Here is a 15,580-nt window from a genome sequence, read left to right on the forward strand (position 1 = left end):
CCATTTTTTTCTGGCTTATCTATCCATCATTCATCCATCCATCCATCCATCCATCCATCCATCTATCTATCCATCCATCATGTGTCCATATGTCCACCCATCTTTGTCTCTTCATTGGTCCATTTTTCCTTCTTCCATATTTCCTTTCATCTGTCTTTTCATATCTTCATCTGCACTTATTCATCTGTATGTTCAACCATTATGCATCTAGTAAGGCGTCCATTTATCTATCTATCATTTATGGTAATAGTTAACATTTGTTGATCCTTATGTGCCAGGCTCCCTGCTAAATACTTTAAATTTGTTGTTGCATGACAAAGCTGTGAAGTAGAGTGCCATAAGCTATGTTTTTGTTCATGCAGACACTGTTCTATACTCCTTTTTAAGGTTCCTTTCGGGAGCTCCTCTCCTGCTTCGTATAGTCTTGGTGGGTCTGTCAACCACAGTACCCTGATCAGAGCACCCCATTCCCCATCACTGTAATATACTGAAGAACTGAGTATGTGTCACAAGCTCCTTAATCAGAGCTTTTCATGGGGTTTGATGTTAGGAGAAAGAGGGTCTCTATTTTAGATCATTCACTATAAAAATCTAGACTTGAGGCTTCCAGTGGCCATATTTGCTGCTGCTGGAAGAGCACCTGTCTATAACAGGAATGAGGCCCCCACACAAAGAATTAGAAATAAAGTTAAGAGATGGTGATAACATCTTTTGAACCCCTGGATCAAGTAGGGCTGAAGTAGACTAAATCATCTTAATGGATCTAGTTATGTGATATGACAAATATAACTTTTTGCTTAAGCTACTTTAAGTTGGGTTTTTGTCTTTTGCAGGAGAAAGAGCTCTGAATAATGATTACTGTATTATTATCCCCATTTATAGATGAGAAACCTAAAACTCAGAAAGATTAGTTTACCCAATGTTTCCCAGCTTATAAATGGCAGAACATTGGCATTTGGAGCAAAACTCTGGTATACTACCTATATATGTCTGTCTGTCCATCTCTCCATCCAGCCATCCATCAATCCATCCATCCCATTCATTTATTTATCTGACCATCCTTCAATGCTAAGATACCAAAGGCAGTAAGCCTTGTCCCAGTTGCCAACTCCAATTCTAAGGCTGGGTTTGGGTGAGATTAGCAAACTTTTTCTGTAAAAGTAAAAAGATAGTAAATATTTAAAGGTTTGCTGGCCTCTGTAGTGACTAATCAGTTTGCTGTTGTAGCCAAAAAGCAGCCATAGACAATCTGTAAATGAAGAGGGATGGCTGTATTCCAATAAAACTTTATTTACAAAAACAGGTGGCAGGCTGAATTTGGCCCAGGGGCCATAATTTGCTGAGCCTTGGTATAGATCTGTGGGGAAGATGCATACGTCCTGTCATTGTTGAGAACATGAGTTGGGAGTGGGAACATGTATGCCTTGCATTTGCCATTACTAATGTAGCGGAAACAATGGGTTTTCATCCTCAGACTCTTGTGTTAGAATTTGGCTTTATGACCTTGGACATAAACAGGGAACAGGTGACAGTTTCCTCATCTGTAAAATGGGAATAATATATATCTAGTGAGGTAGGACATGTGCCTGACTCACAGTGGGCAGTCGGTGAAAGTTCGGTCCGTCCCCCTTTCTCATTCATCACCTACCATGTATCACCAGTATCCGAAGGCCTCTCTCTCTTTAGGGCATCTCGGGATGTGGTGAGGACAGCTCAGTCTGGCTTGCTGAGTTCAGGAGCCCAGCTTCTAAGAATGAGCTTGCATACAAGTTACATAGATTAAGCTCTTGCCAACTCCAAATTTCTCTTTCTAGAAGCTCTACCCTAACTCTTATCTGCCCTGTTCCAAACCTAAAGTCACTCTAGTTCCCAGCAAAACAAACGGCTCCCCAGTCAACTGGCCCTATGAGACCTGGAAGCTGGACCCTCTTATGAAGTCCACCACTCAGGATATCACCCGTTCCCCAGGGGGCTTTTCAGCCTATTTCTTCTAAACAAACACTCCTCTCCAGGAGGAAAGATTGTGCCCATGTATGTTTGTGTGTCTGTGGCCATGACTGTGTGTATGTGTAATCATGTATGTGCTTTTGTGTCTATATTGTGATTATATGCTTAAATGTCCGTGGTGTGTCCTTGATGTAGGTGAGTGATTGACTGTATGCCTGTGTGTGGGGTGGGTATGGACATATGTGGGTGATGAGGGTGTCAGCACTTGTGTGTTTGTGTGAGCATGTGTTCTGACTGCTTGTCAATCCATCCCTTCGTGGCTCTCAGCCTCCAAGGGCCTGCAGGGGGCATCCATTGCACAGGGAAAATGGGATATGGGGCTCCTGGCCTGGGCTCAGCCTCCTGGGGCCTGCAGAGGGCGTCTAGCATATAGGAGAAAGGGGATATGGGACTCATGGCCTGTGGAAGGGGAGCTCTGGCCTGAGGAGGCTGGGCTGTCTTGTTCCAGAAAGGAGCTGGAAATGAGCAAGAAACCAGATGACTCAGCTCCTGAAAGTCCCTGATCCTGGGAAGGGGTCTGCTTCACACCTCCTTCTCCAAAGCCTCTGTCCATATCCAGAGGGTCCCTGCCCAGCCAGAGGGAAGGCTTGGCCCTGCAGGCTCAGAGTGTGGGTGGCACATTGCATAGGACTTCCGGAGGTGACGGGACACCAGGATGGGGGAAGTCTTGAGCAATAGCACACCCCCCTTCCCTGCCTCTTGCCCTCTGGAGTTTGAAGTAACACCACTGTCAGGATTTCCCACACACCCCCTCTCCTTTGTTTCCTGCAATTTGGGCCACTCTGAGCCCCAGGGTTCCTGAGCCTGGGCTAAGCTTGCTTGGGAGATGCTCAGGAAACAAGGGCCCCTGAACACAAAGCAGAAGGTGACCTATGTGGCTGGAGATGGTGTGCCCTGGGGGATCAGAGGGGAGGCTGCAGGGTGGAAGGAGCTCTGTAGAGCCATGAGGATGGGTGAGGCAGGAGGGAGGACATTCCAGGGAGAATGAAAAGCAAGCACAAGGCTCAGAGGAGGGATCGGGTTTGTGATTAATCCCACTGTGGGTGAGGTGGGGGAAGGGCAAGTGGGGAGAGAAGCTATGTGTGCGGGGAAGGTGGACTGGGGAAGTTATTTCTGGTCAGATCTATCTTTGGAAAGATTCCGGAGGATGGAACCGTGGGGATGACCAGCCCAGGTACTGCTCCTGCCTGGAGGAGGGAGGCTGAAGCCAGGGCTGGCCGTAGCTGTGGGGCTGGGGAGACACAGACACCACAGACATAAAGAGGCACAAAGCTCATGACTTGGTGGCCAACCAGAGTGAAGGAAAGAAGAGGTAGAAGGACTGGAAGTGACGTACAGATTTTCTTCCGGGTTCCAGGCTGTAGAACCAACTGCCTGTTTGGGATTTTCTCTTGGCTTTCTCAAAGACACCTTATTTCAAACCAAACTCTCGATTCCCAGTACCTCCCTCCCAGCTGGTCTCCTTTTCCAGTCATCCACTGCAGAGGATGTCACCACCATCCCTCTAGCTGCTTGGGCCTGCAGACTGGTGTCATCCTGGTTTTCCCCTTTCCCTCAGGCCTCAAATATAAGCTATCAGCTCAGCCTGCTGTTCTGTTTCACAAGTATGTCGAGAACCCTCCTCTGTTCCAGCTGCCACCAGCTGGGTCAGGTCAGCATCGTTTCTTTCCTGGACTACTGGAAGAGCCCTCTGACCTTCCCACTGCCCTATAGAACTCATTTTCAAAACTTCCAGGAGGATCTTCTTAAACTGTTAATGAGGTCATGTTACTCATCTGCTAACGTCTTTCATAGCCTTAACAAAATTGGCACTCTTTCCTGTGTCCTGTAAAGACTCGGATCATGCGACCCCGGCCTCCCTGGCCTACCTCACCTTGTACCCTCTCTTCCTTGCCCACTATACTCCAGCCACACTGGTCTTTTCTCCTTGAGCGGCTGACTTCTCTTTTAGGTGTTAGCTTAACTATTGTCTCCTCAAAGAGGCCTTCCCTAACCACCCTATTTAAATGTAAAACATGTCGTTGCCATCTCTTCCCATTTTTATCATTCTTAGCCTTTTTTGTTGTGTCTTTCATACATATATCCAATTTGAAGTTCTTTTATTTATATGTTGTAGCAGACCTTTGTGTTGTTTTTGACTGACCACATTTGAACCTCTTTCCCACATAAAAGCCTGATAGGCTGGATACTCACTTTCTCACTCCCCCTGCATTTAGGGAGTGGTCCCGTGGCCTGGTTCAGCCAATCAGGTGCACCCTTCAGGACTGTAAATTGGAGCTAGTGATGAAAAGGAGAAGAGACCATAGGGATCCATTTTGGTAGTGGTGATGGTAAAGGTGGTAGCAGTGCCAGCCTCTGCTGCTCAGCCTTTTAGCTCAGCAGATCCAGTGGTGATAGCCATGCTGTACAAGGTCAGTGAGGGTGCTTACACTCCCAGCATGCCCATTCCTGGGTTATCGCCACCCTTGCATCAGTCCACACCTATAGCCCATGGAAACTTCCCTATGGCCATTGACCCACAAAGCCATTTTTGAGCCAGGCTTGTATGGTTCTGCACAGTTTGCTTGGACTAGCTTGTGGTGGACCACTATAATGTTAAAGCTCCATTCAGGGTGATCCTGAAGGACAGTGGAGAAGAACGTTTTTCTAGTGTGCAGAACATCTCATTCGTTTTTTCTGGAAGGGGAGTGGTTTTCTTAGATTGGAAGCTAAGGCTATCATCTGGCTTGGGCTTCTCATGCCACGGGGTGAATGTGGAGTTATCACACTGGCCTGGGAGGTCAATCCTGACTATTGAGGGGAAATAAGGCTGCTGCTACAAGATGGGGTTGTGGAGGAGTGTAAAGGCACCCAGGTGATCCTGGGGGTACCTGGGGTACCTCCTAGTGACGTCATGCCCAGTGGTCAAAGTTAATGGAGAACCCCTGTAACCTTCATCAAGCTGGACCACCAGGGGCTGGTATCCCTTGGGTGTGAAAGTTTGGGTCCCTTAACAGGCATAGAATATCAACTGGCTGAAGTGCCAGTTGGAGGTAAAAGGAATAAGTCATAGAGGAAGGGTGGTAAAGAGAATTCTAGATTCCTGTCCCCTGGTTTGCGTATCCTGTATAATCCTTCTTTGAGGGGTTCCCCTTGACCTCTTTACCTGTAAATATGATAGGATATCACACATGTGATTAAGCTATTGCCATATGGCAAAAATGAAGGGATTTTGCAGATGTAATTAAGGTCCCTAATCAATTGACTTTGAGTTAGTCAAAAGGGAGATTATCCTGGGTGGGCCTGACCTAATCAGATAAGTCCTTTAAAAAAGTGTCTGGAGATAAGGAGCAGCAAAAGATGCTCTCATGTTGGCCTTGAAGAAGCAAACTGTCCTGTTGTGGAGAGGGCCATGTAGCAGGGAGTTGCAGGCAGCTCTAGGAACTGAGGACCTCAGTCCTACAACCACAACTGCCAACACCCAGAGGCTTTAGAAGAGGACTCTGAGCCTGAGATGAGGTTGCATCCCCGAGTTCAGCCTGGGGAGACCCCGAGCAGAGGACCCAGCCAATCTGTACCTGGACTGCTGACCCACAGCAACTGTGAGGTAATAAATTTGGATTTTTTGAAGCCGCTAAATTTGTGGTGAGTTGATACACAGCGATAGATAACTAATACAGGAAGGAAGTAGTAAATGCCAGCTCAGCCCCAGGACCAGTTTCAGACTGTAGCTTTTATGCAGATTTCCTGCCTGGTTGTGAAATGTCTCTCTTTCTTCCACTCACTGCCCTTTTCTTTCATCTTCCTTTGTTCCGTTCTTGAATAGAGGTTCTTGTGGTGATGTTGCTCGTACTCATGAAGATTCTGGTTTACTTCTGGCAGTTGCCCCGTTGATGTTGGGCATGGCTCTGTGACCGACTTCAGCCAATGAAATGTGTGCAAAAGTGGCATGTGTCATCTGTGGACAGAAGCATTTAAGCAAGGATTCCCCTTGCTGTCTTCCGTGGCTGGAATGATCATGGAACATGTGTTGAGATGAAGGAGCATGCCAAAAGATCAAGGCAGCCTGAAATGTTGAGCCACTGTATGGAGCACAGCTGTGCTAGAGACTCGCCTGGACCCACAGCAGGCTTGGTGTGCATGGGGAATAGAATTTTGTTGCCTTAAGCCACTCAGATTTGGGTGGCATTTGTTGTTGCAGCGTAACCCAGCCTATCCTAACCAATCAGGTGTCTTGGTGGTGGTTCTCAGGTGGTAGAATAGGGAGATGAGATTACAGCAAAACTAGGGGAGGAATGGATGTCACTTCCAGATCTTGGATTTAGAATTGGATTTTGTTGGGGGTGGGGGTGGGGTGGCACTGTGGCTGAGTGGTTAAAATTCCACATGCTCTGCTTCAGTGGCCCAGGTTTGAGGGTTCGGATCCTGGGTGCAGACTACTCTACTCATCAGCCACGCTGTGGAGGCATCCCACGTATAAAGTGGATGAAGACTGGCATGGCTGTTAGCTCAGGGCAAATCTTCCTCACACACACACACACACACACACACACACACACACACACACAAGTAGAACTGGGTTTTGCTATGGATTGAATTGTGTCCCCCAGAATTCGTACATTGAAGCCCTACTCCCAACATGACTGTATCTGGGATAGGGTCTTTAGGAAGTACTTAAGGTGAAATGAGGTCATCAGGGTGGGGCCCTAATCAGACAGGACTGTGGCCTCTAAGAAGAGGAAGAGGGAGAGATCTCTCTGCCGTGTGAGGACACAGTGAGAAGGTGACCCTCTGCAGGCCAGGAAGAGAGCTCTCACCAGAACCTGACCATGCTGGCCCCTTGAACTTGAACTTCTAACTTCCAGAACTGTGCGAAAATAAATTTCTGTTGTTTCGGCCACCCAGTCTGTGGTATTTTATTATGGCAGCCCAAGTGACAAAGACAGGTGTGGTAATTGCCAAGGCCCTGAGTAGTCTCTCTTTCGGGAGAGGTGAATTGTTTTGGTTGTATAAGCAAAAGTAATATTATGTTAGGTAACACTCTTAGATTTTTAAGAAGTTTAGGGTTGGGAAGAAGAATGAATGTTGATGTTGGATAGCCATAGGGTGGACTATAGAGGTAGTTATCATTTTTTCACTGCCCACAACCTTAACCCCTTTCTATGTTTGAGGAATTTCCTGCTTTATTAGTCTTGGTCACTGGAAGAGCTTGCCTTCCATCACAGAATCCCCAGAGGTCACATCCTAATTTTCCCAGCCCGCTTTGCAGCTAGGACTTGGGCATATGACCTAGGCTTAGCCAATCAGAAGCACCTTCCAAGGACTGTGACAGGAAGCTGGTAGTGATGCCAAGGAGCAGGGTTAGTGGAGCATCCGTTTTGGCGGTGGTAGGAATGGTGGCGGAAGTGATGTCTGTTTTCTAGGGGCAGCTGTGGCCGTGATACCAGAGGTGGAATCTGGCAGGCTGACCACCTAAACTTTGTGGCAACAGTACAAGTGGAGGCCCACTTACCATGTGTCTAAACATTGAAAAGTTATAAATCAAGCTAACAAATAGTCAAATAAACATGTATCTATCTAACTACCTTGAAAAATCTAATTTCAAAACAATTTGAAAGCCAGGTTCAGATTCAGAATTCTTGGACTCCTTGGAGTTCCATGATGGAATGAGGTGGTAAGGGGACAGCCAAGGTCCAGTACCCTACTTGTCCCCTTCCCCTTCCTGCCCTACCTTCCTTCCATCTTGTGCCAGGATTGGCCTCATGTCCTGAGGGTGGACACTGCCGCCCCATAGATACAAGCTCCTTCCACGTTTCCTGCAAATAGCTACCTCTTGGCCACCCTCTCCACCTAGTAGTGTGCACATCAGTGACATAGTCCATCCCAGGAAGGACAGACCTGAGCAAGAGGCCTGCATGGACTCTGGAAGCTGCGTGGGGCCCCTGGGGCAGGGCATTCTCTGGCTTTCAGTTCCTGAAATGTGGTCAAGAAGGAGAAGCATGGGCCCCCAGTGGGTATGTCCTCTCAGCCCCGTGTCCTCTTGCCCTGTGTCTGGAGCTGTGACTGGAGGAGGGCTGGAGGAGGGCCGTCTAAAACATGGAGTGCTGGGCAGGGGCCCCAGGCATCTGGACGTCGGGGTGGCACTGGCATTTGGTATCACCTTTCAGTGGTGCCGCCGTGCTGTCCTGGAGGGCTGTCTGCATGGTCCTGGCTCTACTACATGTCTTGAGGTGGCTGTCCACTTATCTGGGTAGGGCAGTGTGGAAACTGCTGGAGTTAGAGCCATCCCACTTGGGCAGGTTGGGGCGCAGGGCAGCTCACATCTTCTGCCTCCCCATGGGAGCACAGGGGAGACTCTAAGTTTCTAAGAACAGAAGCGGCTGAGGGGTCTGACTCTCCCAGCTGCTTGGATCCTTAGAGGCTCTGTGTTTGCCCTTGCCCTTGGCCCCAGTCCTGCCTGTCTCTGGCCCCTCAAGAGATTGAAGTGGCCCCTAGAAGCGAGTCCTTCAGGAGTCTGATCCCACCCCATCCGTCCTGAGATGCTCTCCCCTGCAGACGTGGCAGCCAGGCTGGCTCAGAGGCCACCAGAGAGGCCCCAGCTCAGAAGCCTGCCCCCTCCCCCAGAAGCCCCGCCCACAGGACCCCTAGTCCTGCCCCTGCCCTCAGATTCCAGCCCTGTCCCTCCATTCCTCCTTTCCTTTCAATGTCACCAGGTCCTGGCCTCTGATACTCCCCTGGGAATGGAAGTGAGGACGTGGGCGTAGCTGTAGCTTGATCCCCTTCTCCACTGCCCACTCTTGGGAAAAGTGAGGCCTGAGCAGACCTCCAGAACCCATGCCCACTTCCTCCGGGAGGCTCAAGCCATGGGGTCCTACCTGAGGCCTCCAGCTTCTCTCTTTTTTTCCCGGCCCTTCCTAGCGAGCCAAGTCTTTCCAACCCAAGTGGACATCCCAGCCCCCAGCCCTCAGCCCTCAGCCCTCAACCCTCAACCCAAGTGCTACTGGTCAGGCAGACTTGGGCTGCGACCTCAGCCTTGCCACTCACTAGCTGAATGAACTTGGGAGGTCAGTCTACCTCTGTGTGCCTCAGTTTCCTCATACATAGAATGAGACTAGTAATCCAGTGCTCCTAGGGTTGTCTGAGGATGCAGTGATGTAATGCACACAAAGGGCTCAGCTTGGAGCCTGGCACCTGGCCATCGGCCCAAAGTAACAGCTTTCCCTATTCCCTGAGGGCCACTTCCTCGGACCTGACCCTGCCCTTTTGTTCCCCATTTTTACTTAGGAGATGGGTCCACTGAGAGAGTATGCATAGTGGCTAAGACTTCAGATTCTGGAGCCAAACTGCCCAGCTGGGACCCCCGGCTCTGCCACTTTGCCAGCTTGCAGCCCGGCACGTTACTTCACCTCCGCACCTCGATTTCCTCAGCTGTAACCGAAGCATGACGACGGCACGGAAGCCGCGCCCGGCCCCTAGGAGGCGCTGGTGGAGAGTTAGCTAGAACCACAGAGCCATGTCCGTCCACGTGGACAAAGTCCCAGGGCCATCGAGGAAGTTCTCTGAGCAGAGAGGGGCCTGCGTCTTCCTGCAGAGGGGCTCGAGGGACACTCCCCACTTGGGAGCCCTGCTCCTTTGTGAGACTGTTATTTCCAAGGGTTTCTGGCTGTTTCTGAGTTTCCCGGAGACCAGAGAAGGGGGGCTAGGGGTAGGGGTTTACCGAGAAATCGAACTTGAGATGGTAAAAATATGATCGAAACCGTCTGGAGCTGGCTCTGACCAAACCCTTACCCACGCCACAGCGGCAGCCCCACTGTCTTGAGAACTGGATGTGCTCCAGGTGTGAGAGGTGGGGGCGCATCGTGGGAACGGGCGTGCTCCGTTCCATTTGTTGTTAATCAAATGTGTACTGGGCTTGTTCTGTGCCAGCCCACAGGCATGTTGGCAGTGGAGATGGACAGGCCCAATCCCTTCCCCTGGGAACTCTGTCGATAGACAGGACAGGGAGTTTTTGTCCACTACATAGCGGGACATAAGACTGGGAGCTCCCTGAACAGGGGTGTCAGGTCCCTTTAGGCAGTTGTTGGCTGCTGGGACCACAGGCCTTCAGGGGAGGGAGGTATCACACAGCTGCTGGCCTTAAACCCTGTAGCAAGTGCCATGTGCCCTAGAGAGGAAAGTGTCTACAAAGAAGCAGGCAGGCAGCAAGGTCCCAGTATTGTGGTCGGGGAGCTAGGAGTCCACACCACCCTCAGAGAGCCGGCAGCTTCATTGTTGTCAGGTCAGCAGGTAGGCTGCTGGCCCACCAGAACTCGGGGTCAAACAAGATCCAACACTTGTCAGGGCATCACAGTGAAACAGGGAGCAGGTGTTGATGAGATGAAGTCAGAGTGCTGAGAATGTTTGAGTGGGGCGGGACAAGTCACAGGTTGCTGGGCTAAGCGGATGCATCTGGCAGGGAGATAAGGGGGTATGATGCAGTGCCCAGGAGGGTTGGTGACTGGGGGTGGGCAAAAAAGGGAGGGAGAGGTTTTCAAGTTGGCTGTCTGAAACTCATGATGCATTTTGTTAGAAATGGGGGTGAGGCCCTCAGTAGAGTTTTCAAAGATTTCTTTATCCCAAGCAGTAGATAACCAGAATATTGATAGAAAAAACCTAAGCTGTGGGTCCTGAGAGGGTCTTTCCAGAGAGAAGGAAGTGGGGGAGGAGGTTATAGCATGCCCTCCTTCTTTCTTAGTATGGAACTAACTGGAAAATATGGGGGAAATGCAGCTATATGGTGCATCAAAGACTGATATAACATAGGTGTTCAATACTTGGTCGTGGTGGTGTTTGTTTTCTTTTTATTGAGGTAACATTGGTTTATAACTTTATATAAATTTTGGGTGTACATTGTTATGTTTCAACTTCTGTGTAGACTCCATCGTGTTCACCACCAAAAGCCTAGTTTCCATCCAGCAGCGTACACATGTCCCCCTTTCTCCTTTCCTCCCTCCCCCACCCCCTTTCCCCTCTGGTAACCACCAATCTGTTCTCTGTATCTATGTGTTTGTTTATCATTGTTGTTTTGTCTTCCACATATGAGTGAAATCATACAGTATTTGGCTTTCCCCATCTGACTTATTTCACAGTGTCAGACAGCCAACTGAAAACTTTTCCAGCCAACCCTATTGTAAATTGGGGATAATCCCTATGAGCTTATATCCAAGATTGTCAGAAAGTGGGAGGAAAGAACCGGGAAACAAATAGACTATTCTCATTTGTACAATTAATAAAAGTAATGTTTGAATTTTTGACTTACGTGCCCAGAATTGAATTTTTTGTCAATGACTAAGAAGGCTGGCATCATATTGAATGGAAGAGTCCCGTAATTAAAAATATTTTGATATATATGTTAAAAAAAAAGAGGGAGGGAGGAAGGCAGGAGGGAAGGCACTGGCTGGAGAAGGGGTGGCAAGGTCTGCATGCCTGCTCCCCGCAGGGCTCTGGGGTTCACCCCTCAGGCTTTATCCAAATTCTTCCTTCTCCAGGCCTCCAGGGTCCAGCACAGGGCTGTTCTAGCTGCTTCACTAGCTCCTGGATTATTTTCTCTCTTTAGGAACCTCAGCTTCCCTTTATTCCTAGAGGGTGGTCCCTGGGGCCCCAGGAAGTAGGGACATTTCTGATGTGCATGACTTTGGGGGGGCCTGTGTGAATGCTGGGGGTTTGCCTGAGACCCAAATATTTAGGAGTGAAGTCTTTGTTTGGAGAGACTCTTAAAAATTAAGCCCCTGCCCCTGCCTGACAGATGGGCAACAAAGGCGTTGGTGGGGAGTGAGGAGAGGACTTGCCCAGAGTTGCACAGTGAGGAGCAGAAACAGGATTGTGGGGTTGGGGGCTGGGCATTGAGCTCCTGACTGTTCCTGGACCCCTCTGTGGCAGTGTCAGGGAGGTAGTGTCTGGGGGTCTCTGTCCTGGCAGCCCCTCCCTGCGGGGTCCCACCCTCGCCTCCCCTGCTCCATCTGTGTGTTCCCCAAAGGGCCAGAGGGAGGGGTGGTGACTGCCTCTCTGGCGGGCTGACCTCCACTTGGCTTCACTGGGAACTGAGAAGAATTTGAAGCAATGTGTCCCCCTGACACCTGTGTTTGTCCTCTGCCTGCTGGTGAGCAGGGCACAGGGTCCAAATGGTGTCCACAGCTGGGACCTGTGAACTCCATGGCTGACTTAATGGATGGATTAATGGATGGATGGGTAGGTGGAGGGGTGGGTGGATGGGTGGGTGGAGGTCTAATGGAGGCAGAGACAGCTGGATGGGTGGATGTGTGGATGCGTGAATGGATAAGTAATTTCCCCCAGGCAGCAAGGCCAAACTTCCCAGCCAGAGCAGTTGTTCCTGCAAACTATCCCCATCCCACCCACTCGTTGTGACTCCAGGACCTGCAGTATGCGAGGTTTTGAACAGCTATTCTGTGAGCAGAGGGGAGGAAGAAGCTGCCATGCTCTCAGCTCAGTGAGGAGGGGCTGGCACAGCCTCTCCCTACTACTCCCTTCCCAGGCTGTCCAGGCCAGCTCAGGCCTGCTTTTGTTACCAGATGAGGAATATCTGGTCTAATGATGGCCCCTCTTCCCAGGCAAGGATGCTCAGTCTGGCGTCCTGGCTGCCATTCCAACCCCAGTGGCACAGACTTGCTGTTCCCAGCTGGACAGGCCCTTAGGGGCCATAGCCAGGAGATCAGCCAGCTTTCCCAGGGAACTTCCCAAGCATGAGGAGCCCACTCCTCCTGGAGCAGCCCTGTGGGATGCTCCCAGAGTCACAGGGCTTTCATTTCCCACAGCTGAGACTCCTTCCCTGTGACTCCCCTGGCCTGTGTTGCCTTGGCCCTGGGGCCCAGGTGGACTGTGGGCTGGGCTGGGGGGTTCCTGCAAGTCGAATCTCCCTGGCTCTCTGGCTGCTCCTTCTTCCACACTCTCAAACCTCTCCCACCCTGACCTCTGACTCTCAGGTCTGTCTATCAGTGTCCCTGAGAAGCATGGCCCCAGAATTGCCCGGATGGGGCTGCTCCTGGTCCAGACTGACTGTACCAGAAAGGAGGGCTGGCCTGGAGTTCCGATTCTACAGGGACAGATGGGCCCTCCCTGCTGGCTGTGGCACCTTTCCTCACGTATTTATTCATTCTCAAGACAAATATTTATTGAGTGGCTCCCTTTTACCAGGGCGACAGTGGAATTGGAAATAGACATGATCCTTGTCCAAGAACGTCAACAAGCTAGTTTTTGTAACTCAGCGCAATGAGTGCTCCAGAAGAGGGGGCAGCAGGCCCTGGGAGCTTGGGAGGGAAGGATGCTACCTAACCCAGCCTGCATCAGGGAAGGCTTCCTGGAGGAAGAGTCATCTAGACACTGATGGGAAGAGTGTTCCAGACAGAGGGAATGGCAAGGGTGGATGGGTCCTTTCCCCCAAGGCAGTAGAGTTGGGCCTCCTGTCCCTCCCCCAACCCTGAGTGCTGGGTTGGGTCATGAAATTCCCCCTGTGACATGGGATCCCTGAGACACCTGGATGCTTGAATACCTGTCTTGGAGAGCAAAGACTGGGAGGCATGAGAGAGTTTGGCTCGTTCAGGGAACTGACACAGTTCGCTGAACCATGTTGTGTGAGAGGGCTGTGAGGAGACATGAGGTGGGGCCCTGACCGTGGGGGCCGATCCTGAGAATGCAGGGTGTTGGGTGGGTGGAGGGCAATGAAGAGGTTGCTCAGTCTGCAGGGTGGAAAACAGATCCTGCCATTCCATCTCCCGCTTCCTATCTTGGTCCTCCTGGACAGACGGCAAACAGACAGCAGACAGACCGACCCGTGGGTGCCAGTGGCCTTTATTGGAAGCACTGCAGTCTGGGCGAGGAGGAGCTGTGCTCCTGCCCCTCACCTCCTCACTCTCGCTCGCACTCACACTGACAACCCAGCTGGGTCAGGTCTGGTGCAGGGGAGCTGGAGGCCTGATAGCTCCTTCTGGTCCTGGCTTCCCCGGGGTCACAGTGATTCACATCCTTTCACTCAGACACAGGGCCTCCTCCGGGACTGTCATGGGCTAACTGCTGTGGCGCTTACTCTGGAGGAGGAAGGAGAGACAAGGTCATGGGCTGGGGTCTTGGGCAGGTGCTCAAGGGAGGAGGCAGGACTGGGGAGGGTCAGGCTTGCCTTTACAGAGTTCTGCAGTCTCCGGATGATGCGCTCCACCCAGGGCTGGTGTAGGGGTGCACAGAGCTGGCGACCTCTCACTGTGGTGAACCTGGAGTCAGGTCAGAGAGAATGGAGCTGTGGAACCCAGCTTTCTGGCAGGCCCTGGAGTGAGGGGCAAGGCTGGGGACCACATGTGGCAACCTGTTTCAGGGTCTTCATTAGAGGGGTTGGGTTGGCAAGGAGAAGAGAAAGAAGATGTGGGTGGGTATCACCAGGGGCTGATGGGGGAGATGAGGTTAGACACACTCCTCTCCACAACTCACACAATGGCAGGCACTCTGCAGCCATCCTTGAGGAGGAGGTAGCGAAAGGCTCGCACGATGTTCCCAGGGATGGGGCGCTGGTTCACAGTCAGGCAGCAGTCTTCAGCATCGTTGGCACCACCCAGAGCTGGGAAAGAAAGTAGTGTCAGGGCACGGGGACCCTGAGGAGGGGAAGCCAGGCCCCTAGATGGGATTAAGGACGCCTGTGTGTGTGTGGAGGCAGCTAGATGATTTTCAGCCAGCATGCACCTCTAGGGCCCTATTTGTTTCTAAACATATTGAGGTACTTCTAAGCTGTTGGGTAAACAACCTCTTCCCTGAGCCCCACAATGCCTTCCTGCTGCCCTGATCACCCCAACTTCTCTCCCAGGACCTCTCAACTTCTCCACAAAGGAAGAGTTAAGAGTTAATGTTCCCGTTGTTGGTGGGGGGCTGGTGGCGGTGGGGGTGGGGAATGGGGTGGAGGTGGAGTTGCCGGAGGCTGGTGTTAGAGGACTCATGAATTGCTAGATCCCTTGACTATTAGCCCTGCCTCAGTGTCTCCCATTCTCCCCACCTCAAGCAAATATATACTGTTCTCTCCTTCTGCCCGGAAAACTGAGGCAGCAGGAAGTAGAGTCTGCAGAGAGAGGGGCAGCCATACACCCTGGGATACACCAAGAGACAGACGCACATTGGAAGTGAGAGGCCCAGATACACCCACACTCACAGGCACACACACAAGGCACAAGGTACTCCCGGGTTCACTGAAACACGCAGCCCGAACTCACAGTGTCCATAACGTTCAGCACCAAGCCATCTGAGATCCAGACATCCCCCCAGCCCCCCGCCCTAAGCCCCACTCAGCCTTACCAGGGGAGGTCCAGAGAGTCAGCAGGCTGAGGCCCAGTAGCACAGCTGCGTGGGGTGCCATGGAGGCTGCACAGAGGCGGACGGACAGCGAGCGTGTGAGTGTGAGCAAATCTCTGGGCGTGTGCAGGAGTGTGTGCGAGGCTGAGACTTGGCTGGGAGCGGGAGGGAGCAACGGGAAGCACACAGGCGTCCTTTTGGGGGATGAGGGTGTCTGGGAATGTGCGAGTCAGACCCTGTGTGAGGCTGCAACTGCCTCCTATTTATGGCC

General features: G+C 51.3%; 1 protein-coding gene and 1 long non-coding RNA gene across 2 annotated transcripts in view; one reads left to right on the plus strand and one right to left on the minus strand.

The window, feature by feature from the left end:
- Window positions 1-15,580, plus strand: part of LOC123280101 (uncharacterized) — a 79,381-nt gene that overhangs the window by 4,634 nt on the left and 59,167 nt on the right. The gene's annotated exons all lie outside the window — the stretch shown is intronic.
- Window positions 13,805-15,571, minus strand: CCL19 (C-C motif chemokine ligand 19). The gene is made up of 4 exons (XM_044756643.2): window positions 15,313-15,571; window positions 14,461-14,587; window positions 14,156-14,246; window positions 13,805-14,066 (listed from the first exon to the last, which is right to left on the minus strand). Exons 1-4 carry the CDS (start codon window positions 15,371-15,373, stop codon window positions 14,046-14,048), a joined length of 300 nt encoding a protein of 99 aa, XP_044612578.2. The 5' UTR covers window positions 15,374-15,571; the 3' UTR covers window positions 13,805-14,045.

The sequence above is a fragment of the Equus asinus genome, chromosome 23 (genome assembly GCF_041296235.1).
Source record: "Equus asinus isolate D_3611 breed Donkey chromosome 23, EquAss-T2T_v2, whole genome shotgun sequence".
In the NCBI taxonomy this organism is placed as follows: domain Eukaryota; kingdom Metazoa; phylum Chordata; class Mammalia; order Perissodactyla; family Equidae; genus Equus; species Equus asinus.